Below are 24,626 nucleotides of genomic sequence, written 5' to 3'. Positions count from 1 at the left end.
GGGCAGACAAAGGCGGCTCAGTCTCCGAGCCCACTGCCGGGCAAACCCCAGAGCGCCCTGGGGCCCAGGGCATGGGAATAAAGGGCAAGCGACAAGGGCCGGGCTTCCGGGCAGCCCTCGGGTGCAGCCCTCACAGTCTGAGGGCATCCCGTCCCACTCTGGGATCCATAGGAACCATCACCCTTGGGAGCACAAGATGAGGGGCTGCAGGGGAGCAGGGCCTAGCTACCATCTCCTCCCATGACAGGGCTCTGCTGGAGATAGCAAGCCTGATTTATACACCTTGGTGCCATGTCTGCCCTCTGGGACCCCTCACTTTGAGGAAACTCCTTGGACAAGTCAGTCCTGGCATGGCCAGGTAGCTGCTGGGGGGATAGCTGGGCCATTCCCCTGCGAAGCAGGCAGCCATGTCCAGATGATCTTCGTAGGGCTGGCCAGGTGGAACAAGCAGTAAATACCTGGCAGAGTGGGCAAACATACCCTGGCTGCTTGCATGGTATGTCTGCGGGGAGGCAAAGTGCTGCCCTGGCTCGCCAGGACACCCTGGGTTGCAGAGCATCCCCAGGAGTTGCAGGGGGAAGGGGCAAGACCCTCGACCGTCTCATCCCTCCCTGTTCCCAAGCCTTCAGCTTTTGAGTCCAGGGCTGGCCCTTTGCACCAACAGCTCAGTGTGTTGCACTCTGTGAACACCTTGCTCTGCACACAGGGAGACAAAAAACAGTGGCTGGGTTGCAGCGGGGCTCTGTGCCCTTTCTGAGGCTGGTGGCAGCTAGGGCAGGACCGGGGCAGGCATGGGTGAAAGGCCAGTGTCCCTGCTCCAGGGATGCACTTTTCCCATCCTGCCCTGGCTCTGACAGCAGGAGCCTGGCATGCTGCCCACTCTGTCAGGGCTGCTCTTCTCCTTTGAGCACTGAAGTCACCATGGCATGTCCGGCCACAAGACAGGCCTTTCTTCTCCCCAGTAAGACTGGCGTCAAAAGGATCTTCGCAAGGCATTGCACACCCAGGCTGCGCGGCTTACGCTGCACCAGGGCCACCACCATAACCTCCAAAATGCTGGGCATGGAGAGCATCATGCAGGGCATGGATAGCACCTTGCAGGGTGACAACCTGCTTGGGGAAATGCAGGCCCAGACTGGCCACACTGTCTGTGTGGCAACAGGGGCCGTGGGGGAGAGCCGAACACCCTCCAGGAGAACTCCAAGCTGGCCAGGAGCACCTCCTTGAACACATGAATCTGGCCCTGCTGAGCAGCAGATGGGGTTGACTAAAGGTTCCTCAGAGCTGTGTGAGCACTTGGCTGTGGAAAGGGAGCAGGCAAGTGATTTGGACCCAGGAGGATGCTGGAGTCCTGGCAGGCTCATCCCCAAGAGCACCAAAGGAGTTGGGGATGGCTGAGGGCATATTCACTCAGCACTGAGAGGGAAGGCAGCTACCACTGCCAAGCTGGTGCTGGATGTGCAGCGCAGGGGACTTGGGCTGGCCTCAAACCCCTCTGTCTGGTCTCCCTGGCTCTTAGAACAAGCATCCCCTGGCATGTCCAAGCTGCTGTGGGTGCACATGAGAGGGACTGGAGGTGTTGTGTGGCTCAAACCACCCCAGTCAGGGAAAGAGCTGGTTACACATTTACCCCAGGCTAATGAGGCTGCACAAGCTGCCTCTGGCCTTTGGACCATGGATGCTTCAAAGCCAGTGAACCGGTGCATCCTCACTGGGGCTGAGCTCTGGGGGTCCCAGTGGGCTGAAGCCAGGAGGATGGACACAGACCTGCCAGGCACAGACAACATTGAAGCAACTGCATCTCTATCCTGCTCCAGCATGGCTGGGATGCTGCTAGGCTGGGCTTTAATAGAGCAGAGGAGTCAGGCGATGCTGGTGGAGGTGGCCAGTCTTCATCCTGCTCCCAGCATCCTATCAGGAAGGAAAAGGGTCCAGAGAGAAGGGATGAATCCTAGGGGCTGTCAGGATGTTTCTTGGGTGGATAGATGGATAGGAGGGGACATGGACGGGGGCAATAGGAAGGTCAACATCTGCCCAGCTGCTGTGTTCTGGGGCCAGGGACACAGCTGGGGATGAGCCTGGTCCATCTGTTTGGATTTGGTATTCGTTGCCTGCCCTCCTGCTGTGCCATCATGGGCTGACGAGGTGGCTGGTGCCCTGGGAAGTCCTGGGCTCCCTGTCACACCCCGATTGCAGGGAGGTCAGTCTGTGCATGGGAAGGACACAGCACACAGTGGCCTTTTGTTGGTGCTGGGCCCCAGGAGCACAGACCGGGGCTTTGCGTCCCATCCCTCCACCCCTACTACTGGGACTTGTGCCTGGCACTGGTGATTTGGAGTGTAAAGAGCCAAAGGCAGCCACCACATGGGCTCACCCGCCAGGCGAGGAGGCAGGCGAGAGCTGGCAGGGCCTGCACACCACAGCAGGTGAGCCGGCAGCTGTGGGCACTGGGGCAGCCCTAGTGCAGCACCAGCCGGGGAGCATGGCCTGGACTGTGCCAGGCACCCAGGCTGACCCACTGAGGGGGTCCAGGGGGTGGGAAGGGCTGGGGGAGGGGGGGCTGAGCATCCCATGGGTCCCCAACATGGCAAGGATCCCTGACTTGCCTTGGCGGGCGCTGGAGCAGCTTGGCAGGCTTGGGTAGGCCTCCCTGAGAGGCTGGAAGCATGCCATGCTCACCGGTGACTGGAGCACCTTGCTTTGGGGCTGCCAGTGCGGGTGCAGGAGCATCGCCAGACTGCACTGGAGGAGTTGGTGCTTGCTACAGCCAGGTCCCCCTTCACCCCACAGCTGAGCAGGGAGCCACCAGGTCCTGCCCCAGCGGCGCTTGGCTGGGGCAGGCACTGTGATGCTTTGGGGACCTTTCCCCAGGGTGCTGATTTATAGAAGAGGGGCTGCCCGAGCGCCTGCAATTCCCACACCCATGGCTGTGCTCGCTGGCTTGGCCCTGGGCATGGCTCACCCTCCTTGGCACCAAGGGGAGATCTGAGCTGTTCAGGGGAAGAAAGGAGCCCCACGCCAGGCGCTGGATGCTCTGGCAAGCAGGGAGCTCCATCACACACAAGGCCCTATTGTGTCTGCTCCCGGGCCGCCAGCTTGCCCATCAATAGGCACATTATGCTCCCTTGCAGGCTGCTCAAGTCATTCCCAGCCACGGCGGCTCTGCGGGAGCAGCGTGGGAGGGGATTTGAAGTATCTGTTGTGATGGGGAGCCTGGGGGCAGGAGGAGGGAGGTCAGGCCGGGGTGCTCAGGGCCACCCAGTTAGGAGCTGGAGCCACTACTGGGTGTTAGTGGGTGCTTTGGGAGCAGTGGAGGGATGCTGCACTCTTCCAGGTGGCCAGCTTCGGGAACAGGGCTGCTTTCCTGTCACAGTGCAGCTGCCTCTGGGGCAAGCACGGCACAGAAACAGGGCTTTCCTTCACAGCGCGTGTCCTGTGCTGCTTAGTGCCATGAGAATTAGAGGGGAAGGAGCCCGCTGCCCCTACACAGGTGCACAAACCCTTCCTGCTCATCTTCGCTCCTGTTCCAGAGCTGGACGGTGAATCCTCAACACTCTGCACTGAGCACGGCTCTGCCAGACAGTCCCACCAGGTTGTGACGCCCCAGACAGGCAGGCTTGGGGAGTGTCTGGAGCACCCATGGGCCTATCCCTGCTGCCCCTACCTTCACCACTGACACCCTCACGTCCCTGGCTCAGCTCTGGCCCACTGGGCATCGCCCTGTGCCTGAGGTGGCCACGGCAGGGCTGCGCTCCCAGGCGCAGAACAGGGCAGGGTCGAGCAAGTGGGCAGCTAGGGGCTGACATCAGCCCTGGGCCTGGGTGTGCTGCGGGGCTGCTGTGGCCAGCAGGAGCAGATGGAAGGGCCGGTGTGCTTCCTGGGGAGACACACCCTGGCTAAAATTACCCGCCAGTGGCAGGGAGGGGTGCTGGGACAGCAGCCTGCTATTTTTAAAGCCTGGAGGAGCTAAATGCTAGTGTGGTGCATGGCAGGGTAGAGACAGGCCTCTGGCCAGAGAAGTAGCGTGGGACAGTGCATGGAGGGGCACATCTAGCACCCCTGCTGCAGGGTTGGGGAGAGGGCCAAGCTGGCAGGACCTGTGTCACAATCACCAGGCATTACAGTCATGCTGGCAAAGGGCAATGACAACTGGGTGTGCAGGCACCTGCAGGACCTCGGGTGGCAGTGGTCCCTCTGCCATGGGATACCTCTGCAGACAGCATGAGAGGCAGGATGCGGCACCTGGCACACACACTGGATCGTGTGGAGGCTCAGGGAGCAGAATTGAGCCCCGGAGCTGGGGGTGCCATCTGGGAAAGGGACAGGAGACCCCTGAGTATGCTGGACTGGAAGGGACTGAAGGAGCTACAGGCCACAAGGGGATTTGTCAACAGCAGTGATGGCTCCTACCCTGACACTCAGCTGGAAGGGGACGCCTGTGTCCCCAGAGAGCCCCAGTGTACCTTCGGGGTGCTGGTGGTGCAGGGTCAGGACCTGGCATGGGGACAGCCTGGGATCCAGGCTTCTCCATATGTCTCTGAAGGCCAGGCAGAGAGTCAGTGAGTGGGAGCAGGTCTGGGGGAGCCAAGTGGCCCTCTGTGCTTCACATCCACCATGCCTCGGCTCCCGGCCAGCTGGAATGTTTCTGATCGGCTTAAAGCCCCACTGAAATCCCTTAAGAGGTGAGGCAGGCTAGGTTTAGCCCTGCCTTGTGTCCCACTAATTCCTAAGGGAGCCTGAGGGGAGCTGCAATATTGGGGGGGGGGGGGGGTTGCACCTTTGCCTTTGCTCATAGCTTTCTGAGCCTGGGAGCTGGGCTTGCAACAGGAGGACAGGCGGCCCCTGAGACCACCCTGCACCCATCCCTCCTTACAGTATTGCTGCTTTATTTGCAAAATATTCTCTCCACATGTCCTGGCAGTGCCCTGCTCTCCCTGAGCTGGGTTTTGGGATAACCCTGGGTTGCCTTCAGGGACAGTTAGTGTCCCATGTGGGAGATGCTGCCAGGGTCACTGTGACACTTGCCCCAGCTTGCTGGGTTGTTTCTTCTCTGTGTCTGTGCTGTTCTCCAGCAGGCCATGAGGGCTGAGGGGGGTTGTGGCCGCCAGCTTGCCAGCCAGGATTCCCTTGGAGCCAGGCACAGACCACAGCACCCGTACACAAGCATCCCTCAGGCCTCCCCAGGGCTCTCCAAGTTTTTCCTTCTCCAGCAGTGCCTCTGAGCTCAGCTGTTTTCGATGTGCTCCTAGCACAAGACACTGCCCCTCTGTGTACGCTTGCTTCCTGGAGAGATCCAGGCCCTTTCGAGCGTGTGTCAGCTTAGGTGCCTTCCTCGATGGGATCCAAATTGCTTCTCCCTCCCCTTTCCAAGCGCTGGCCCCACCAGCCTCCTTGCAGCACTGTACCTTTGGGAGGGGAGCTCCCCGGCACAAACTACAGCTGGCGGTCCTGCTCCAGACCTATGTGGAATGATCAGCTGCCCAGCTCAGGGCTGCTATCTGCTGCTGGGGAAAGTTTCTTTGCTAGCATCAGCCTGTTCTTCAGTCACTCCAGGGCAGAGCTCAGCTGCTGGGGTCCTGCACACCGTGGGCCACTTCCTCTGCAGTGCCAAGAGGCAAAGCTGGTGGTGGACAGTCCTCTCCAGGCAGCAGAGTGGGATTGCTTCAGCACAAGGCTCTCTGACCTTCCCTTTTGCAGGAGGTCATTGTACTGTGCAGGGAGGATGGATGTGACTTCCTTTGTCCCCATGCCATGTCCCCCATGTGGCAACACCACAGCCTGACCCCATGGCAGGGAAGTACAGTAATGCCAGCCTACACATGCTCAGGTACTGGGGTGTACCCAGTACCCCACATCCCCCTGGGCAGCCCAACACAGCATGGTGCGGGGTGAAGATAATTAAAAAAGGATTAGCTGGGCTACACCGGTGGGGAGCTGCCAGGAGCCAATACCTAATCCCAGCAGAAATGCACAGGGGCCATGCAGGGAGCAGGCTTTGTGGGTCCCTGTCACTGGGGTCTTGCCTGGTTGCATTGATTGTGTGGACAGGGTTTTATGCTTGGAGATGTGGCTGCAGGGTGCAGTGCAGGGAGTGGGATGTGTTAGAGATAACAGACAGTGCAGATATATTCATACTGTTGTATGGTCGCAGTGCAGAGCCCCGGGCTGGTACCTGGCTGGGATATCGTTGCTGTGCTGTGCCACAAGGATACAGTGTGTTTACACTAGCCAAGGTCTCCGGTTGGCACGGTTGGCGTGCGTGTGCCCCCACATGACGCCTGCAGGCACAGCCTCTTGGCAGCAGAGCGATGGACTGCTGGGCCATCCGAGAGCAAGGGACATGCCTGGGCAGCACTCAGATGGCCACGGGACAGCCTGCGTGGCTTCCCCTGTCCCTGGGGCACCCTGCCCTCCATCACTCCTTGTGCCCAGGTTGTGGTGATGAGCCGAGGCCTGAGCCAGCCTATGGCAGCCGTGCCACCCCAGCCCAATAGCAAATGTCATGAGGACATACAGTCACTTCACTATCTTCGCAGATGGCTAAGCCGGTCTTGCACTGACATGCTAGAAACGAGGCCATGAACAGGCCAGAGGGAGGAGGTGGGTGCCGTTGCCCAGGGCTGGGGATCAAAGCAGTGATGGGAGAGATCCCTGTGCTGTATATCACATAACAGGGCTCACCTCGCTTCAGTGGAGAAGCCCCAGGGTGCAGTGGAAAGCTAGGGTTTGGGACGTGGGAGCCAGCCTGGCCGGAGATGAAAGAGCCGACCTGCCACACAGGCAGCCAGTGAGCGGCCCCGTGTCGGAGATGGGTGTGGAGGCAGCCAGACTCGCACACAGCACCCTGGGGTGCCCCCTGTCCTCACTGCATCCCAAAGGAGTCCCAAAGCCATCTCAATGTATAGGGGGCCTTTTGGGATGCCTAGTGCCAGACAGCACAGCTTGAGGGTCCCCAGGGACTCCAGTTCAAGGGGGACATCCCCAGTTCTGGTCCACAGGCACGTGGGGGCAAGAGGAGTCCCAGTCCCTGTGGCAGGATGCCTCTCCTACCTCTGTGACCTCTTCCCCCCCCCCCCCCCCCCCCCATGGAACAAGCAGTTTCTCGAGGAGCACTAGCAAAGGCCATTGAGCTGCCCCGCTACACAAAACATATCTTTTGGCTGACAGTGGCTGAATGCACCAGCAGGGAGCATGGATTGCGTTCCCTCTCTGCTCTCATGCATCTGGCTCCCCTTTAGTCCTGCCCTCCCTATTTATTTGTCTTTCTTGTCCCAGTCCTCCCACTCCCTTTCTCTGTTGCACTCATTCTCTGGCACTGTTTGGGCTCGGACATGCCCCACTCTGCCGCAATGAAAGGTAATCAGGCCACCCAGATGTGTCAGCCTGGCTGTGTGCTGGGAGCTGAAATCGGACCCAAAAGAGGCTGGGTAGTCACTGTGCAGCAAAGCATCCCACCCCCTCTGAGGTACTGTGACTTGGTCGTGCGCCAAGAGAGGGTGATGATCTGGCTGAGCCAGGCATCAGTCTGGGAGCCTGATGTGCCCATGTCCCACACAAGGACTGAACTGCAAACCTGAGGCAGTTGGAGACACAGCTCCCTGTGCAGAGCTGCAGCCAGATGTGCAGGGTCCCTAGGCAAAGGGAGGTACATGCTGGCTCTCGCTGGGCTGTCATGGAGTCTCATGGGTGAGCCCCAAATCTTGTGTGCATGCAGGATTGTCCCGTGGACTCCTCGCAGGCTAGTGGCCCCCCCACATCTGGCACCATCCAGATGTTGTCCCCCCTTAGATGTGACGTGAGGAACTGACTGCATTCCAGCAAAATGGTTGGGTCAGGGCCAGAGAAAATCAAAGCATTCAGTTTTGCATCCTCTCTGTCCCCTGGCCAGGCTCCTCCATCCTTGCACCTCCCGCAACAGTTTCCCCAGGCAGTGGCCAAGGGACCCTGTGGCTCAGGAGTGCTGGGAGAGGTCAGAGCTGGCCACCCAGCCCCAAAAGAAGGGGAGAGCAGAGGGGGGTCCTGTGATGTTGCCTTGCAGAATGCAAACATTTGGGGTTGGATGTTGTGTTTGAGGGTTTGAGACCCCCCCCACACACACACACTCCCTCAGCTGGTGGCCTCCCTGTGCTTGCAGACCCAACCAGTGCTGAGTTTTGGCTGGGGTCTTTCTGCCAGGCTGGGGTGATGGCCATGGAGGGAAGTTGGCGGCGTTGCGTGCTGCAAACACAATGTTCGAAGCAGCCTTCCTCAGGCTCTTGAGGCATCTGTTCCCAGGAATGTGCTGTGGATTGAAGGGTGCTCTGCAGAGAGGCACTGTCCTGCAGCAGCCACTCCTCCCCACGAAGGCAGACAAAGCCCCTTTGCTGGGGGCTGGCTGGGGCAGCCCTATTTTGTTGAGAGACAAAACCCCATCTGAAAAGCAGTGTTATGGATAATTAATGAGTTCCCCCGGTTCACAAAGGGTGAGGAGGAGAGATGATGAGGCTGTATGTCTCCGGGGAACATGCCAGGGCTCAGGAAACTGTTAGCCCCTTGCTAACCCCCCTCCGAGCCCCCACCAGCAGCTCCATGGCCATGAAAGTGGGACTTAAGCCCCTGCTCCTCTTGCCCAGATTGCGAGGATGCTTTCAACTATCCCTCCTTCCCCTCCAGAGTGAGGGCCATGGTCCTCTGCAGCAGGCCCCTGTGCTGGGCAGGAGGACAAGGATGAGAACAAGGAGGAAGGAGTTTTCTGTCAGCCTGAGCCTCAGGTCCCAGCACAAAAGCAGTCCAGGCCCTGGACTTGCCTGTAGCCAGACAAGCTGAAATCAGGGGTTATTTCTGTCCCATCCCCGCCATTCATCAGGGCACATACAAGTCAGGATCTTTTGAAATCCGGTCTTGTGGGGGGAGTCTGGCTTCACTCCCTTGCAAGCCTGCCTGGCCAGTGGGATGGAGCTGCACCAAGCCTGACCCACATGGAGTGGCATCAGGACACCTATAGCACCAGTTGGCACAACCCAGGTCACCTTGTCCCACTGGAGCTTGGCCAGCCCCCACTCCAGCTGTAACAGCCCTGCTGTAAAGCTGACACCACCTCCAGCTCCACGGGACCTCTGCAACACCCAAGGGGGACAGGAGACCAATCTGCAGCCTCCTCACTTTGGGACCCCCTGTAGCCAGGGGTCACTGCAGCATCATCAGGACCTTCCCTCAAGGCGCTCCTTTGGGGATGCCAGGGGATGAGATGCATGATTGTCCCCATCCTGGTGGCTAATGGAGATCTCAGCCCTGCCTGTCTCTCTCCCTGCATCCATGGGGGGGCTCTCTGAGAGACTGCTGGTCCCAGTTCCTCCATGGGACATGACAGGTTCGCTTCGCGGTGCAGGTGGTCCAGGAGCCCTTTGCCACTGCCTGCCTCCTTGCAGCCCCCCAGAGGTGTGTGGGGGTGGAAAGGAATCGTTTCCTACCGCAAATGCTCCTTGGGGCTTGGATGCTGCCAGTGGAAACACCTGATGCTTATCAGAGCCGGAAGAGCCGAGAGAGACTTGGAAGAGGCAGCAGTCCCCATGCACAGATCTGGCCTGCGGCTGTGAGAGATCAAAGAGCGAAGGCGTCCACACCTGCTTGGCACTGCAGCCCCGGCACGGCCCTGCTGCCAGCTATGCCACCTCTGCACCATGTTCCACCCCTGAAGCTGGCAGGGAGCCAGGCTTCTGCCATCCTGGGCACGCAGCCCGCCAAGCCCAGCCTTGGTGTGGCCCCCACCTCTCATGACCCAATGGTGACAGGCTGCAAGACGCCTCCGCTTTGGTCCAGGGCTGCCTGGCTTTGGTGCTGAGCCACTGTTTTCCTTGCTCTGGGCTTGGAAATGAGCTCTTACAGTGACAAGGGCCAAACAGTCAGGCTGCTGGTGGCATTGCTGTGTGGCAGCTGAGCAAGGGTAATGTGCTGCAGGGGTAACTTTAAGGTAGGCAGAGCCCTAGCGAAGCTCCTGGGACAAATCTGTGTAGCAGGATGATGGAGGCAATTTCTAAACCAGGCAGCAGGCCAGCCTCATCTGGAAACCGTCAGTGATAGAACAGTGCGTGGCCTCAGGGGTCTGCCAGAAGCACATGCAGCTCTCCTGGAGAAGGGCTGCTGCGTCTGGCATGGCTGCTCCATGCTGGCACAGCTGCATCCCCAGGGCCCCACCATGGCAGCTGACCCAGCCCCGCCATGCTGTGCAAAGAGCCGGTGCAGGAACGAGTGTCCAGTGGGCGACGTGGCGAGCCCTGAGACACAGCAGCAGCAAGAGGAGTATCCCTCCCTGCCTGCCTTCTCCAGCACTACCAGTTGCTTTGGCAGCTCCCGCGCTGTTTTTCTGGGATGGAAACTCGGCCCTTATGACGCCTAATGACTTCTCCAGCTGGAGGCAGCTCCTGGCAAGGCTTGCTCAGGGCTCCTGGCCTCAGGTTGTGCTAAGACCCCCTACAGTGCCATTCCCAGGGTTGGCTTGCTACATTCCCAGCTCCCGTGGGGGATGCTGGGATGGGCAGGGCCCTGCCCCATCCCAGGGCATGTTTGGCACCGGTGGGCTGGGACCAGTCCTGCAACCAGAGGGTGATGGAAAAGTCTCAGCCATGCAATTGCAGGATGGGTTGAAAGCACTCCAAGTGCTTTCCAGAACTCACTTGACAGAGGGAAACTGAGGCACAGGGAATGGCTTCTGTGCAAGCAGCCAGCTGAGAGCCCAACTGGAGGCCGCAGCTCTCCCAATGACTCAGATACCAGAGAACATTCCTGGGCACAGCAACTCCTTGTTTATCCCGCTAAAATGCGGGGTGTCTGGCACAGCCTGGGCCATCAGCTCTCTTTGGACGCCCAAGCCCTGTTTGGGTCCTGGCATGGCCCAGCATGCAGTTTGGTCCGTTTGGCCGAGCACTTTGTTGGGGCCACATTGGGACAGGGGCTCAGATGGGTCCTGGCACTACTTGACTTCCTGGTACAGGGAAGTTGGCTAGCAAAGCTGGTAAATAGCCAGTATTTTTGTCTCTGGCAAAGGAGGGAGACCCCAGGCATGGTGGTGCAGCCCCACTGCGTTGCTGCACCCTGTAAAGCACCCAAGCCACCTCCTCCTGTGCCAGGGGTTTTCTGTGCTGTTTCCTGTGGCTGGGATCCCTGGTCAGAGATTTGGGATCCCAAGAGGCAGGGAGGCTCCCAGGCCGTGCCGGGAAGTGATGCAGCCAGCTGCCGGGCTGAGGTTCATATGATGGATTTGGCAAGGAGAGGCCACAAGTCTGGCAGCATGGCAAAAAGCTCCAAAAGGAGAGCGGGACTGCGGTCACGTGCAGGGGTTTGGTGTGCTCAGATGAGGGTGTTGGGGCAGCCACAGGAGCAGAGTGGGGAGTAGTGGTGGTGCGTGCAACATGGGGCCGGGGCCAGTCATTTTCTCTGGGCTTTGTGGTGGCTCCATTGGTGGGATAGCCTGAAGGGTCCCTCAAGGATGCAAGGGGTCTCCATCTACCACCTTTCTCAGAGCTTGTTTCTCTGTGTGGTCCCTTCCAGGGCACCAGAGGATGGATGCAACCTTCTCCAAGTCTGCCCCTTACGCACAGAAGCACCCCAGCCCCAACCTGTCCTGCTTCCAGGTGGGCTTGGGGGCTTGGGCTGGACACAACCCAGATGACTGGGTTCTCCCATCAACCTGAGTTAGTGATTAGCACGGGGAAGGTTTGGAGAGCTGGGCTCCAGAGCCAGCCCCATGTCCCTGGGGTCAGTCCTCCGAGACCCGCTGTCCCAGTGATGCACCTGGACCCCTGCTGTCACATGACTGCAGCCAGCACCGGGAACACCTTGCTGCAGGCAGGAGGTAATGGTGGAAACGGTCTGGATGCAGATGTTGGTTGGCAGGGCCCCAGGGCTGTGCCCGTCACCGATTTTTCTGTGTGCCGTGGTGGAGCAGCTGCTGCTTCTGCTGCTGAGGAGCTCGGGGAGGGACACCCTATGCCCAGCCCAAAGTCCCATGGTGTCTTGGCTGCTTGGGCAAAGTCTTGCTGGCAGAATAACTCCTGCTCTGCCAGATCAGCTGCAAACTGGCCAGCAGCTCCCTGCCCACACTGTCCCCCTTGACCCTGGCCCCTCTCCTTTCCCTTAGACTCCCAGGCCCTGAGGTCTCCCCCTGCCCTGGGCCGTGCCGTGAGGATAAGAATGGTGCTATAGGGGCCAGGACACCTGTCTTGGGGCCCAGCATGGCCTCAGGCCGGAGTGGGGCATCCCCTCCACTTCCTGCTCTGGCAGAATTGCAGAGATGTCTGTGCCTGGTGCAGCATCCATGGGTGCTGGCATGGGGTGAGCGGGGCGCCTCTCTTGCAGGCTCAGGACCATCCCAGCCCTTCTGCAGTGAACTCAGGCCAGCACTCGGCAGTGCAGTGTGACAAGGAGGAGAACAGGGTGCTGGGGTCGAGCCTGCTGCTGTCCTCCTGGAAGGCTGGGGTGCCTGCTGCTGGCAGTGAGAGGGTTACATGCCCATGGGCTGGCTGGTGAGCTCCTGCTGCAGCAGGCAAGCTTGAAGGGCACTGCCCCAGGTGCCCTGCCTTGTGGGGGGCTCCCCTGATGGGTCCTCATGACCTGCTGGGGCAGGCACACACCTGTGTTGCACAGCCTCCCAGGCCTTGCTGGGCCCTGCTGTCCACTGCCAAACTGACTGCACTTGCAGCTTGCTTGCACCTGCTGCCTGCACCCTCTGTCAGCCCACCTGGGCCCACTGCCTGCACCCACTGCTGGCCTGAACCCACTGCCTGCACTCGCTAATGGCCCACCTGCACCCACTGTCTGCCTGCACCCACTGCCAGTCTGTCTTCACCCACTGCCTGTGTGAACCTGCTGCCAGCCTGCGCTTGCTGCTGGCCCACTTGCACACATTGCCTGCCTGTGCCCACTGCCAGCCTGAGGCCATTGCCTGCCTGCACCAGCTGCTGGACTGCACCCACTGCTGGCCCACCTCCACCCACTGCCTGTCTGCACCACTACTTGCACCTGCTGTCAGCCTGCCTGCACCTACTGCCTGCTTGCACCCACTGCTGGCCTGCCTGCACCCACTGCCTGCACCCACTGCCAGTCCACTTGCAGACACTGCATGTCCACACTCACTGCTTGCGCCCACTGCTTGTCTGTGCCCACTGCCTGCACCTGCTGCTGGCCTGCCTGCACCCACCACCTGCCAGCACCTGTTGCTTGCCTCTTATGCCTGCTGCCTGCCTGTACCCACTGCCTCCCTACTCATGCCAGACCTGCCTGCCTGGGCTGGACAAGGACAGCAAGAGGGTACAGAGGGGATGGCATAGGAGGGGGTGGCCTCTGAGGTGGCCTGTACCCCCCCCCAGCCCTGCCGGAGGAGGCACGCATGGCCCTGTTGCCGGCACCGCTCAGCACTTGCTATTTTTGGCAGCGCTGCCTGGAAAATGGGAGGCAGCGGAGGAATTTTGTTTGCTCCAGGCTGGGCCCGAGCCAGACATCTGGGCCGCAGCTGAGTGGGGAGTGGCATCCGGGCCCCCCGCCACCCCCACACGTGGCCCTGTGGTGCCCCCTGTGCACCCTGCTCCTGGGCAGGAGGGCAGCCAGCCCTAGCCACCCACTCCGTGTGGCTCACCCCCTGAGCGATGTGCTGGCCCCACCACTTGTGTCCTGAGCATGGCATGCTCAGTTCTCATTCCCATGGACAGGCACCCCCAGGGTGCAGAGGGCCAGCAGAGTCTTCCTGGTTTGTGTGCGGGCAGGTGGCACACACGGGGTATCAATGGGTGCCACATGGGGTGGCAGCATAGGGGTGTCACTGGGAGAGTGGAACGGGGACGGTGCAACCGGCCATGGCACTGCATGCAGTTGTGCATATGCGCACGTGTTTGTGCTATGGTGCAGTGTATGGCTGTGTGTGTGTGAGGTGGGTGAGTTGGTGCCCCATGCGGGTGTGTTACAGGTGTGTTGGCTCAGCATGTGGTTGTCTGTGGCATGTGTGGCACTGGCTGTGCTGCAGCATTTGGTTGTGTGTGCAAGTCCAGTGTGCTGGTGCAGCATTCAGTTGTGTGTGTGTGCCACTTGTTGGTGCAGCATGTGGTTGTATGAGTGCAAGGTGGGTGTGCCGCACTGGCTGTGGTGCAGTATGCAGTTGTGACAGAAGTGTTGCCACAGGTGCAGTTGCGTGTGTGCGATGAGTGTGTTGGTGTGGCATGTGAGTGTGTGTGTGTGTGTGTGTGTGTGTGTGTGTGTGATGGGTGTGATAGCAGAGTGTGCAGTTGTGTGTGCTGGCTAGGAGTACCAGGCAGTGCCACGGGTATGTGTTGCTGTGCAAGCTGTGTGTGCCGGGTGCGCGTGTGTGTCCAGGGCGTGTGCGTACATGAGCCCATGCAGGTGTGTGCGTGCCTGCGGCTGTGTGTTCCTACGTATGTTTAGGCCAAGGGGCATGCACGGGGTGGGCGGGGGTGCACAGTGTCACTGTGTGTGTGCGCGCAGCCCACGCACCCCGGCCCGTGCCGGGCCGTTCCGGCCGCGCCCCCGGCTCCGCCGCCACGCTCCCGGGGCTGCCCCGCCCCGCTGGGGCCGCCTCCCCGTGTGGACGTGGGGGGCGGAGCGGGGCCGAGCCGAGCCGGGCCGAGCTGAGCCGAGCCCCGGTGCCAGGTGGGTGCCGCTGCGCCCGCGCCGCCTGCACGCGGGGCCCCGGGAGGATCCCACCGCTGCTGGCACTGGGCAGCGGGGCAGGGCTGTGGGGGATACCCGCAGCGACCCCCGAGGGCGTCCCCACGGGGCCGGGCTGTTGACGGGTGTCTCTCTGGGCTGGTGTTGGGGATCTCTGGGCTAGCATCAGTGGTCTCCCCAGGCAGGTGACAGGGGTGTCTGGTCTGGCATTGGGGGTGTCCTCGAGCTAACAATGGGGCTCTCTCTGAGCTGGCGTCACTGGCCTGCACCGACATCAGCCAGGCCTTCCATGAGGGCTGACACCAGCCCCAGCCCTTGGGGAGCCCACGCTGAGACCGGGCAACTCATCAGAAGGCTGAGCTGATGATTTAGCTCTGACGGCTCCTCCCGGCTCCTTCTCCCCCCCAGAGGGACGGCCAGGGCCAGAGCCGGCCCGGAGCAGGCAGGGTTATTGCCTTACCAGCTGACTCCTGTTTTGCCTGTCACCCGATCCGTGTCATAAACTTTTACAGCCTCTCCAGTGCACAGTGAGCGCGCGGCAGCGGTCCGCCTGCGTGTCTCACTTCCCTCAGCAGGGCCCAGCCTGGAGCACCACCAGCATCAGGGTGAGAGCACGCGTCTCCCGGTCTGTAGCGCAGCCAGCCGTGGTGAGTAGTGGGGCCCTGGAGGGCTTGGAGACTCCCAATGTACAGATACAGTCGGGGCCTCTGCAGCTTCCCTTGCCAAAATGCAGCTGCCTCTGGGGAGGTGCTGGGGGCTCAGGGTGGTGGTTGTCCCCCCCAGGGGCCTGGGGAGAGGCCCAACTGCTAAGCAGAAGGGGCCAGGCGCTCTTCTGGGATGGGGGGGATAGAGGCTCCCATGCTGGCATTCCCGTAGCAGAGCACAGGGCAGGCGAGTGGGCTGCGGGCAGCTTGCTCTAGCCCCTCTGTAAGCTGCATGCCAGCAGTGCCAGCAGGTGCTGGGGAGGCAGGCAGGAGGAGCAAGCCACCCCACAGCACCGCTGCGCCTGCCAAGGCACTGGGAATCACTTGCCGGGGCAGCAACTCAGTGAGCTATGCCGATGCAGGGCCTGGGCCTGGCTGCACAGGGCTGGCTGAGGTGGCAGAGCCAGCGGCCCTCCCCGGCGGAGCTTTTGTGGAGTTTCTCCCCGCTCCGTGTTATCGCAGCTCCTTTGGGTCTGCAAATGCCATTAGCGCCCAGCATGGGCCAGCGAGGCTGTTAAATAGGGCAGCTCTGCTCGGCGCCCTGCACTGTGCCCAGTGCCAGGCTCAGAGCTGCCCTGGCCCCATGTCCACCTGCCGCAGGCAGGTAGGACTGTGTGTGCACTTTTGGGGTTACTGTGGCTCCCTGCCACAGCAATACCCCCTGCGCTAGGTGCTAGCCACCGCTGGACACACTCAGGCTGTGTGGGAGCTGCTCCAGGCCCTGCCTCTGCCCGCAGAAGCACAGGGCAAGCCCTGGCTGGTTGTGCTGGGCAGCAGGCTGCAGCAGGTGGACGTGTCCGGATCTGCACGCGCCGTGGCCATGGGACGGCCCATAGTCCCTCCAGCCTGGTACCTGCTGTGGCCAAGCTCACACCGTGTCCTAAGGAGACGGTGGAAGCCAGAGGTGTTTGATTGAGCCTCGGTGCCCCAGTGTGCCAGTGAGGCTCTGCCAGCTTGCCCAGCCCTCTCCACGTGCCGGCAGCGAGGGGGGACTACAAGCCCCACATGCATGGCCTTGGCATGGGCTAACACATCCCAGCCGCCCGGGGTCTGCCTGGGGCTGCTGCCGTGCGGCCAGTGGGCAAGGCAGATTGCTGCATGTTGGTGCAGTGGTTGCAATAAGCATTGGCTCCAGCTTGCCAAGGGAGAGCGTGCAGGAGCTGGAGCCAGAGAAATTCCTCCCCCATGGTAAGCAGCTCTCCGCAGCGTGTGTGATAGTGGGTGCCTGCAGGGGTGGCGGGCATGCTGGGTGGCCCCTCTCCAGGGGATGCAGGCACCCGGTTGGCCCGGCATCTGGTCAGAGCCTCGACCCCAAATCTGGCTCCTGTTTGCAGCTGGCTTGCCCCTGCTGGGTGGTAGAAGGAGGGCAGGGTGGCCTGCTGGTTGGAGCTGCAGTGGCAGGGGAAACTGAGGCACAAGATGGGTGGCCCACATGCTGGCCAGTTTGCCCTGTGGTCAGGAGCCTGCTGTGTGGCCGGGCAGGCGTATCCAGTTGGCCTGAACCTTGACACTTGCCCCATGCCCCTGGGGCAGCTCTGTTTATGGCTTGGGGGCAAGAACAGGCAGAGCCCAGCACTCTCCTCCTAGCACAGCTCTGCGCCACAGGCACGGGGAGAGCTGGGCATGCTGCTTGGCCAGGTCTGCCTCAGTTTCCCCATGGGCGGGAGCAGTGCTCATGGAGCCCTTTGGATTTGGGTTGGGATTAGAGGCTTAAAAATGATGGTGCCTGGGAAGAAGCTCAGCTGGCTTGTGTCCCCATCTGACCTTCCTGGGTCAAGCCCAGCCCTGGTGGGTCCCCTTGACCAGATCCTGCAGCAGTAGGTGCCCCATGCCATGCCAAGGCTGCACTGGTGACGGTGCCTGGGGCTATCCAGGCAGGGAAGGACCCCCACTGGCAGTAGGCAGGGAAGGTTTTTGGTCAGGGCTGCTGGTGCCAGCTGTGCTCTGTGGGTGAGACTTCATGGAGGGGCCCCGGCGTGCCGCACGGTGCCGTGCCGCACCGCGCCGCGGGGAGGAGGGGGCTGTAATCCGAGCTGACATTCTCGCTTCTCTGCCTTGCAGCCGTTGGGGGCTGCGAGCTCGGCGCCCGCCGAGCCAGGCACCGGCCATGATCCGCGCGCTGCTCCTGCTGCTGTGCAGCCCTGCCGTGGGTGCTGGGCGCCCGCCACCCCCTGCCACCCCCCGCCTCAAACTGGCCTTTCCAGGTGAGTGCAGGCAACTCCACGGGCTGGGACGGGACAGGGCCATGGGGATGTGCTGGAGCCGTGCTATGCACAGGGCTAGGATGGCCATGGAACAGATCTGGGGCTGGTGCCTGGGTGCTGTGGCAGCATCTGGCAGCACCCCAGCCAATCCCGGGAGACATGTGCAGGGCTGTGGGAGAATGGGTGGGCACAGCATGCGGGTGGCCCAGGAGGACATCCTGGAGGGATGTAAAGACCCAGCATCGTGGCCTTCCCCAGCCCTGAGGTGCCTGCGCCTGCTTCCCTGGGGGATTGCTGGGCATCGATATGGGGCTGCCCCATTACTTGCCTGATGTTGGTCCACTGAGGGATGCTTGCTTTTGGGGGGACGTCTGCACCCAGGCCTGCTCCGGTGCATTTGCCTTTGTGCTCCCGGCTTGGACGCCTGCTCCTGGGCGTCCCTGAAATGCCCCGTGGCTGCACTCTCCAGCTCTGTCCCACTCATTCTGGCTCCCCATGGCCCACAGAATGGCTGTGCTTTGCCAGCTGGGGACAACATGCCAGCCGGGGACAACATGCCAGCCAGGGACCCCATGCCGCATGCCCACAGCTCCCAGCTGGTCACCCCACAGGCATGCCGGGCTCCCCCATCATGCAGAGCCAGGGCACAGAGGCATGCATTCCGTAAGCACCAGGCGGGCCTGTGATCACCGGCCCCTGGCTCCATGTAGGCACCAGCTCTGGGGCATGGGGTAGTGAGCTGGGCTGGGCACTTTGTCCCGGGACACCCCAAGGTGGCCAGCTAGCAGGTAGCTGAGCCAGCCAGCGGGTAGCTGGGTCCCTGGCGAGCGCTCTCTTTTTCAGCCCTTTACAAAGGGCCATTTGTTCCTGCTGCCGTGGAGGGATTAGCTCCATGGGGCAGAGAAAAGGCCCTTTCTCCCCAGAGCTGCCTGTTGTGTGGAGATTGATGGTGGGCCGGTATGGGGGCAGCTAACCCGGTAAAGCTGGTGGGACAGGTTTGGGGGAGGGGATGGCACGACAGGGGGATGCGGCAGGGCACAGAGTCCATCACAGGCATCCTGAAGGAACCCCTGCCTAGCTTGAGCTCCTGCGCTGCGAAGCCTGGGATTTGTGCTTAGCCATGTCTGCCCCACACCACCAGCTTCCTCGCACCCCGGGTGGGTCAGAACACCCTGTGCTCACTGGGAAAACCACCTGCAGTGGGAGCAGCATCCCTGCCTGGTGTCTTCAGAGCACTCTTCCCTCTCCCTGTCTGGGAGTGGGACCCGGTGATCGCAGAGAGGCGCAGAGTGGTTGGAGCATGGGAGAGGGGCAGGACTCCTGGGTTCTCTGCCCACCTCTAGGTGACACCTGGCTTGCCGGGAGGGGGTGTTGTGGCAGGGCAGGGCTGAGCAGGGCTCCCTTTGCCCCACAGAGCTGCGGGCCCGCCACGGACTGCGTGTCTATGAGCTGGAGCGCTCATGCTGCTACGATGTGCTGCTGCTGGACGAGGAGCGCGGTCGCCTCTTTGTGGGGGCCAAGAACCACCTGATGTCGCTGAGCCTCAACAACATCAGCCAGAAGGACAGGAAGGTAATGGGGCCAGGTACGGGGTGGCCACATTGCTGACATACCAGGCAGTGTGGGCAGGGGCAGCCATGAGACAGCATGACATGGCCCAGCTGGGCACCAATGCAGCAAGACAAACTGTCGCCAGTGGGCATCACTGCTGAGGCCTGACACACTTGAGGCATGCATCTGGGAGACTCCCCAGGCCCACCCACCCTTTGGGAGGAGGAGCACAGTGTGGAGGCAGCATCCAGGCTGAGACATGACATGAGTCTGGCAGATCTCAGCCAGGGTGAGAGGCGGGGGGGAGGGGCTGCATGTCCCCAGGGCTGGGTGTTGTAAGCATCCTCCCTCTCTCCTGCAGATCTACTGGCCAGCGCCCGTGGAGTGGAGGGAAGAGTGTAACTGGGCCGGCAAGGACATCAATGTGAGTGCCTGGCAGGCTGCACAGAAATAGGGCAGCGGGGAGGGATGAAGAGCAGCTTGCCAGGCTCCTCTGTCACAGAGCAGCTGGAGGAAACTGAGGCTCAGTCAGAGATTGAGGGCAAGGCTGGGGTGTTGCAGAGTTGCAGGAGTGGGTGCCTGGCATGGGTGCCTGCTCAGTGCCACCTCCCGTGCCCTTCTCCCCCAGACCGAGTGCATGAACTTCGTGAAGATTCTGCACTCCTACAACCGGACCCATCTGTATGCCTGTGGCACGGGTGCCTTCCACCCCACCTGTGCCTTCGTGGAGGTCGGCCAGCACACAGAGGTGAGCCAGCACTTGGCGTGGGACATAGTTGTGCCAGCCCCTGGTGTCCCCTGCCTGCCTACCTGCCTGCCTCTGACCCATCCGTCCCCCTAGGACTCTGTCTTCAAACTGGACCTGCGGCGCGCCGAAGACGGCAAGGGGAAGAGTCCATATGACCCCCAGCATGCAGCTGCCTCTGTTCTCGTGGGTAAGAGGGGGCCGAGCCCCAGCCCCAGGCAGGTCATCCGAGCATGGGTGCCCAGCTGGGACCCAGGCAGGCACAGGGTCCTGTTTAACACTTCCCCTCGGTGCCCACCAGGCGAGGAGCTCTACTCCGGGGTGGCCACTGATCTGATGGGTCGTGACTTTACCATCTTCCGCAGCCTGGGCTCACGCCCATCCATCCGCACCGAGCAGCATGACTCCCGCTGGCTCAACGGTTAGTGCTGGCACATGGGGAGTGGGAGGTCATGGGGCCATGGGCACCCTGGCTGGGGCCTATGGTGTGGCATCGCCAGCCCTGCAGAGTCATCCAGGCAATGAGTCTGCTGGGCTCACCTGTACTCTGTCCCAAAGCAGTGCCTGTCCTACCCGCAGGGCCCTGGGGTGAGCATGAGCACTGTCCAGGGCACTTTGTGGGTGCGTGCTGCCCCCCTGTGGACAGTGTGTGCACACTGGAAGGGGTGGTGGAGTCCCATCCTTGCCACGCACATGCTGCACAGCTGGGCATGGGGGTCTGTGTCCTCCTAGGACCTGACCAGTCTCCCTGGAGGGTGTCTCTGTGATGGGGCTCCCCATGCCCACAGGTGCCCAAGATGCCCAGCCCTGTGCCCAGCATGGGCACCAGCCATGGCACCCTTGACCCCTGCCCTTTGCCCCCAGAGCCCAAGTTCGTGGATGTTTTTTGGGTGCCCGAGAGCGAGAACCCTGATGATGACAAGATCTACTTCTTCTTCCGTGAGACGGCAGTGGAAAGGCAACAGGGGCTGGGCAAGACCAGCTTTGCCCGCATTGGCCAGATCTGCAGGGTGAGTTCCCCAGGCCCCGTGAGCGCAGTGGGGAGTCTGGCGTGGGGGCCAGCCTGGCACAGCAGCTCGCCGGAGTGTGTGGGACTGTGGGTGCCAGTCCAGCACCACTCACTTTGGGTGCCCTCCCTTGCTCGGTAGAATGACGTGGGTGGGCAGCGGAGCCTGGTGAACAAGTGGACAACGTTCCTGAAGGCCCGGCTGGTGTGCTCTGTGCCAGGCACTGATGGTGCGGACACCCATTTCGACGAGCTCCGTGAGTGCCGACAGAGATGATCTGACCCTCAGCCAGGGCTTGCAGCCCACGGGACCGAGCCCTGCCAGGTCACAGGGTGGCACAGGGTGCAGCGTGCACCTGGGGATTGCAAAGGTGCCTGTGGGCACCAGGGCAGCCAGGCAGCTCTGGTGCATGGAGGTAATGCTGATGCTGTCCCTGCCCCTGTGCCTGCTTGCAGGTGATGTCTTCCTGCTGCAGACAAGGGACAAGCGCAACCCCCTGGTCTATGCCATCTTCTCTACCTCCAGGTAAAGCGCAGCCCCCCACCTCGCATGCAGTGATGGTGCCCACTGGCCCCTTTGCCTCTCACGTCACCATATCTCTCTCTTACCAGCTCCGTTTTCCAGGGCTCGGCTGTCTGCGTCTATACCATGGCTGACATCCGCCGGGCTTTCCTGGGGCCCTTTGCGCACAAGGAGGGCCCCAACTACCAGTGGGTGTCATACCAGGCTCGTGTGCCGTACCCCCGCCCGGGTATGGTACGTGGCACGGGGCGAGCGGGGAGTCCGGGAGTGCTCAGGGGCCCGCAGGGGGCATTGGCAGCAAGAACCCCTGCTCACCTGGCTCTGCCTCCCTGCAGTGCCCTAGCAAAACATTCGGCACCTTCAGCTCCACCAAGGACTTCCCGGATGAGGTGATCCAGTTCGCCCGGCACCACCCACTCATGTACAACCCGGTGCTACCTCACGGCCAACACCCCATCTTCCTCCAGGCCAACACACCCCACACCTTCACCCGCATTGCTGTGGACCGCGTCACAGCTGCTGATGGCCACTACGACGTCCTCTTCATTGGCACAGGTACGTGGTGCCTCCTTGGCCGGGGGATCCGAGGGTTTGGGGATGCCCTGACCGCGGGAGCTGTGCCCCCTAGAATCCCCAGCCTCACCCCATTCCTTCCCGCAGATGTGGGAACGGTGCTGAAGGTGGTCTCGGTGCCCAAGGAGAGCTGGCACAACATGGAGGAACTGTTGCTGGAGGAGCTTCAGATCTTCCAGGTGAGGGGGACAGCCTGTGGCTGCCTCGGCACCTGGGGATGGCTGTCAGGGCACCTGGCCTAGCTCTGCAGCCCCCAGTGCCCCCAGGAGCCTCCCATGTATCGTGTGCGCTGCCCTCGCTCTGTGCCAGGCAGCCATGCGGACCCACAGGGCTGTGCCAGGCCAGCTGCATCCCCACTCCGGTGTGGATGCTGCCTGGATGCTCCAGCTACTGTGACATAAGAGCTGGGAGCCCAGACACCTGGGTTCTCTCTGCACACCCTCCCCAGGGTGCCTCTGGGCATGGCTGTGCCCCACACCAACCACAGCTCTCCTTGACCTGTGCCCTTGCTCTCTTGGCAGGACTCATCCCCCATCACCAGCCTGCAGATCTCCTCAAAGCGGGTAAGGGGGAGCAGGGCTCTGTGACCACCGGCTCCACGTGGCATGTCCCCATGTCCTGCTGTGGCTGTGCTCGAGTTGTTGTCTTTACATGGGGATGCTCAGTCCCCCTTTCTTCTTGCAGCAACAGCTCTATGCCGGCTCGGCCACGGCTGTGGCCCAGCTGCCCCTGCACCGCTGTGGCATCTATGGCAAAGCCTGTGCAGAGTGCTGCCTGGCCCGGGACCCCTACTGTGCCTGGGATGGCAATTCCTGCACCCGCTACATGCCCAACACCAAAAGGTAGGCAGCACACCAGGAATCGGCCTGCCCCTGCTGCCCTTGGGCAGCTGGTGACGTGCCCAGATGCCCTGCTGAGGGGCACTCACCCTGTTGCTGCCCATCCCTCACTCCCCCCATCTCCCACAGGCGTTTCCGCCGGCAGGACGTCCGCAATGGTGACCCCAACATGCTCTGCTCCGAAGGTGAGTTGGAGCCTTGCCAAAAAGTGGCCAGCCCCACTGGCCTTGCTCAGGCACAGTGGCAGGAGGCTTGCGCTCGGTGCTGATGGCCAGGTCGTGTCCCCTCAGATCCCCAGCTGGGCAGCGTGCCCCAGAAGAAGCTGTATGGGGTGGAGGGCAGCAGTGCCTTCCTGGAGTGTGTGCCCAAGTCCCTGCAAGCCCGAGTGCTCTGGACATACCAGCGTGCCAGCAGTGCCCCCAAGCGAGAGGTAGGTCTGCCCCAGCACAGGCCCGCCAGCATGGCCAGCCCCAAGGGCCTGGCTGCGCTGTGCTGTCCCGTTCCCTGACACCCCATGTGCATGTTGGTACCTGCAGGTGCAGCTGGACGAGCGGGTGGTGCGGACAGAGCGGGGCATCCTGCTCCGCAGTGTGCAGCACACTGATGCCGGGCTTTATCTCTGCCATGCCACTGAGCACGGCTTCACCCAGCCCCTGCTGCAGCTCTTGCTGGAGGTGATCGGCACCCAGCAGGCCCCGGGGCTGGCACCCGCCGGTGACACGGAGCCTGTGGGGCCACCCGGCCGCAAGGTCTGGTACCGGGACTTCCTCCAGCTGGTGGACCACCCACCCCTGGGGGCCATGGACAAGGTGTGCGAGCGGCTCTGGAGCCGCAGGAGCCCCCCAGCCCGCAGGAGGCCCGTGCTGCCTCCTCCACTCAGCGCCAAGGCCAGGCCCCCCAACTGGAGGCAGGGTGAGGAGCCACGCAAAGCCCGCAGCCGGCGCACACATGAGGCGCCGCGGGCCGAGCGGGGCCCCCGCAATGCATCCCCCTGGTGACCCTGGGGCTGGCCCCGGGTGCCAGGCTCTGCCTAGGAGTGGGGCCGTGGGCTGGGCGTGCAGAGGCAGGGCACCAGGGCTGGCGCCAGCCAGGCTGCGGGCCACTCTGGAGCAGAACGGCACTGGGGGTGAGGGGACCTGCGGGGACTCTGGTTCCAGGGTGAGGAAAGCAGCCAGCCTGAAGATCTCCGATGGCTGCTCTGGGCTGCCTGTGCTTCCAGGCCGGGGGCCCCTGTGCCCACGACCACCAGCTCCAAGCACCCGTGGGGGACCAAGCAGGTTCTTGGGCACCGCAGAACCACTGATGTATTTATTAACGACTGTTACTGATGAATGTAAACCCACCCGGGGCCACTGGGGCGGGCATGGCCAGGCTGTACCCTGCAGGCATGGTAAGAGGTGCCTATGGCCAGAGCAGGATGGGGCAGCAGGGTGCCACGGGAATTCCAGGGTGCACGGGGTGGAAAGGGGCCCAGGACAGGACATGAGGGACCAGGGCAGGCCTGGCCCAGCCTTTGCGGGTGGCTGTGCAAGGACGAGAGGCACCCAAGGGGTTGGTGCCTCGCCAGGACTGGGGATGAGGCGTTGCCTGGGGTGGTGGGCCCTGCAGGGCGGCTGTGCCAAGAGGGGAGGAGCCTGGGGGTGGAGGGTGCCCAGCACCCCAAGCACAGCTGCGAGGGAGAGCCGCCGAGCCCCTGGGGTTGTACTAATTGAACACAATAAAGCAGAGGATTCAGCCTGGTGTCCAGAGCGTGCCCAGCACCCCTAGGAAGTGCCCCCCTCCCCCCATGGGATGCCCCTTGCAGGAAATGCCCATGGGGGCGTTCCTGC

The 24,626-nt window shown here is 62.0% G+C and overlaps 1 protein-coding gene across 2 annotated transcripts; it reads left to right on the top strand.

The window, feature by feature from the left end:
* The first annotated feature begins 14,584 nt into the window (after positions 1–14,584).
* SEMA3B (semaphorin 3B) lies at positions 14,585–24,521 on the top strand. 2 transcript variants are annotated; one of them, XM_067303572.1, is made up of 19 exons: positions 14,585–14,634; positions 15,165–15,299; positions 17,418–17,560; positions 18,975–19,132; positions 19,473–19,535; positions 19,740–19,859; positions 19,953–20,046; positions 20,158–20,277; positions 20,721–20,866; positions 21,005–21,119; positions 21,319–21,388; positions 21,475–21,619; positions 21,721–21,940; positions 22,046–22,137; positions 22,480–22,521; positions 22,643–22,800; positions 22,927–22,982; positions 23,088–23,227; positions 23,334–24,521. In XM_067303572.1, the coding sequence occupies exons 3-19, from the start codon at positions 17,464–17,466 to the stop codon at positions 23,793–23,795; spliced, it is 2,298 nt and encodes a 765-aa protein (XP_067159673.1). In that variant the 5' UTR covers positions 14,585–14,634; positions 15,165–15,299; positions 17,418–17,463; the 3' UTR covers positions 23,796–24,521. The 2 variants fall into 2 exon arrangements, with proteins under 2 accessions (XP_067159673.1, XP_067159674.1); XM_067303573.1 differs by lacking the exon at positions 19,473–19,535.
* The last annotated feature ends 105 nt before the right edge of the window (positions 24,522–24,626 follow it).

The sequence above is a fragment of the Apteryx mantelli genome, chromosome 12 (genome assembly GCF_036417845.1).
Source record: "Apteryx mantelli isolate bAptMan1 chromosome 12, bAptMan1.hap1, whole genome shotgun sequence".
Taxonomy (NCBI): Eukaryota; Metazoa; Chordata; class Aves; order Apterygiformes; family Apterygidae; genus Apteryx; species Apteryx mantelli.
This window is presented reverse-complemented; position numbering and strand designations above follow the sequence as displayed.

Coding starts and splice junctions, on each gene's coding strand:
- SEMA3B (XM_067303572.1), top strand. CDS start 17,464: ATGATCCGCGCGCTGCTCCTGCTGCTGTGCAGCCCTGCCGTGGGTGCT. Junction 20,278..20,720: donor TGACTCCCGCTGGCTCAACG/GTTAGTGCTGGC, acceptor CTTTGCCCCCAG/AGCCCAAGTTCGTGGATGTT. Junction 20,867..21,004: donor GCATTGGCCAGATCTGCAGG/GTGAGTTCCCCA, acceptor CTTGCTCGGTAG/AATGACGTGGGTGGGCAGCG.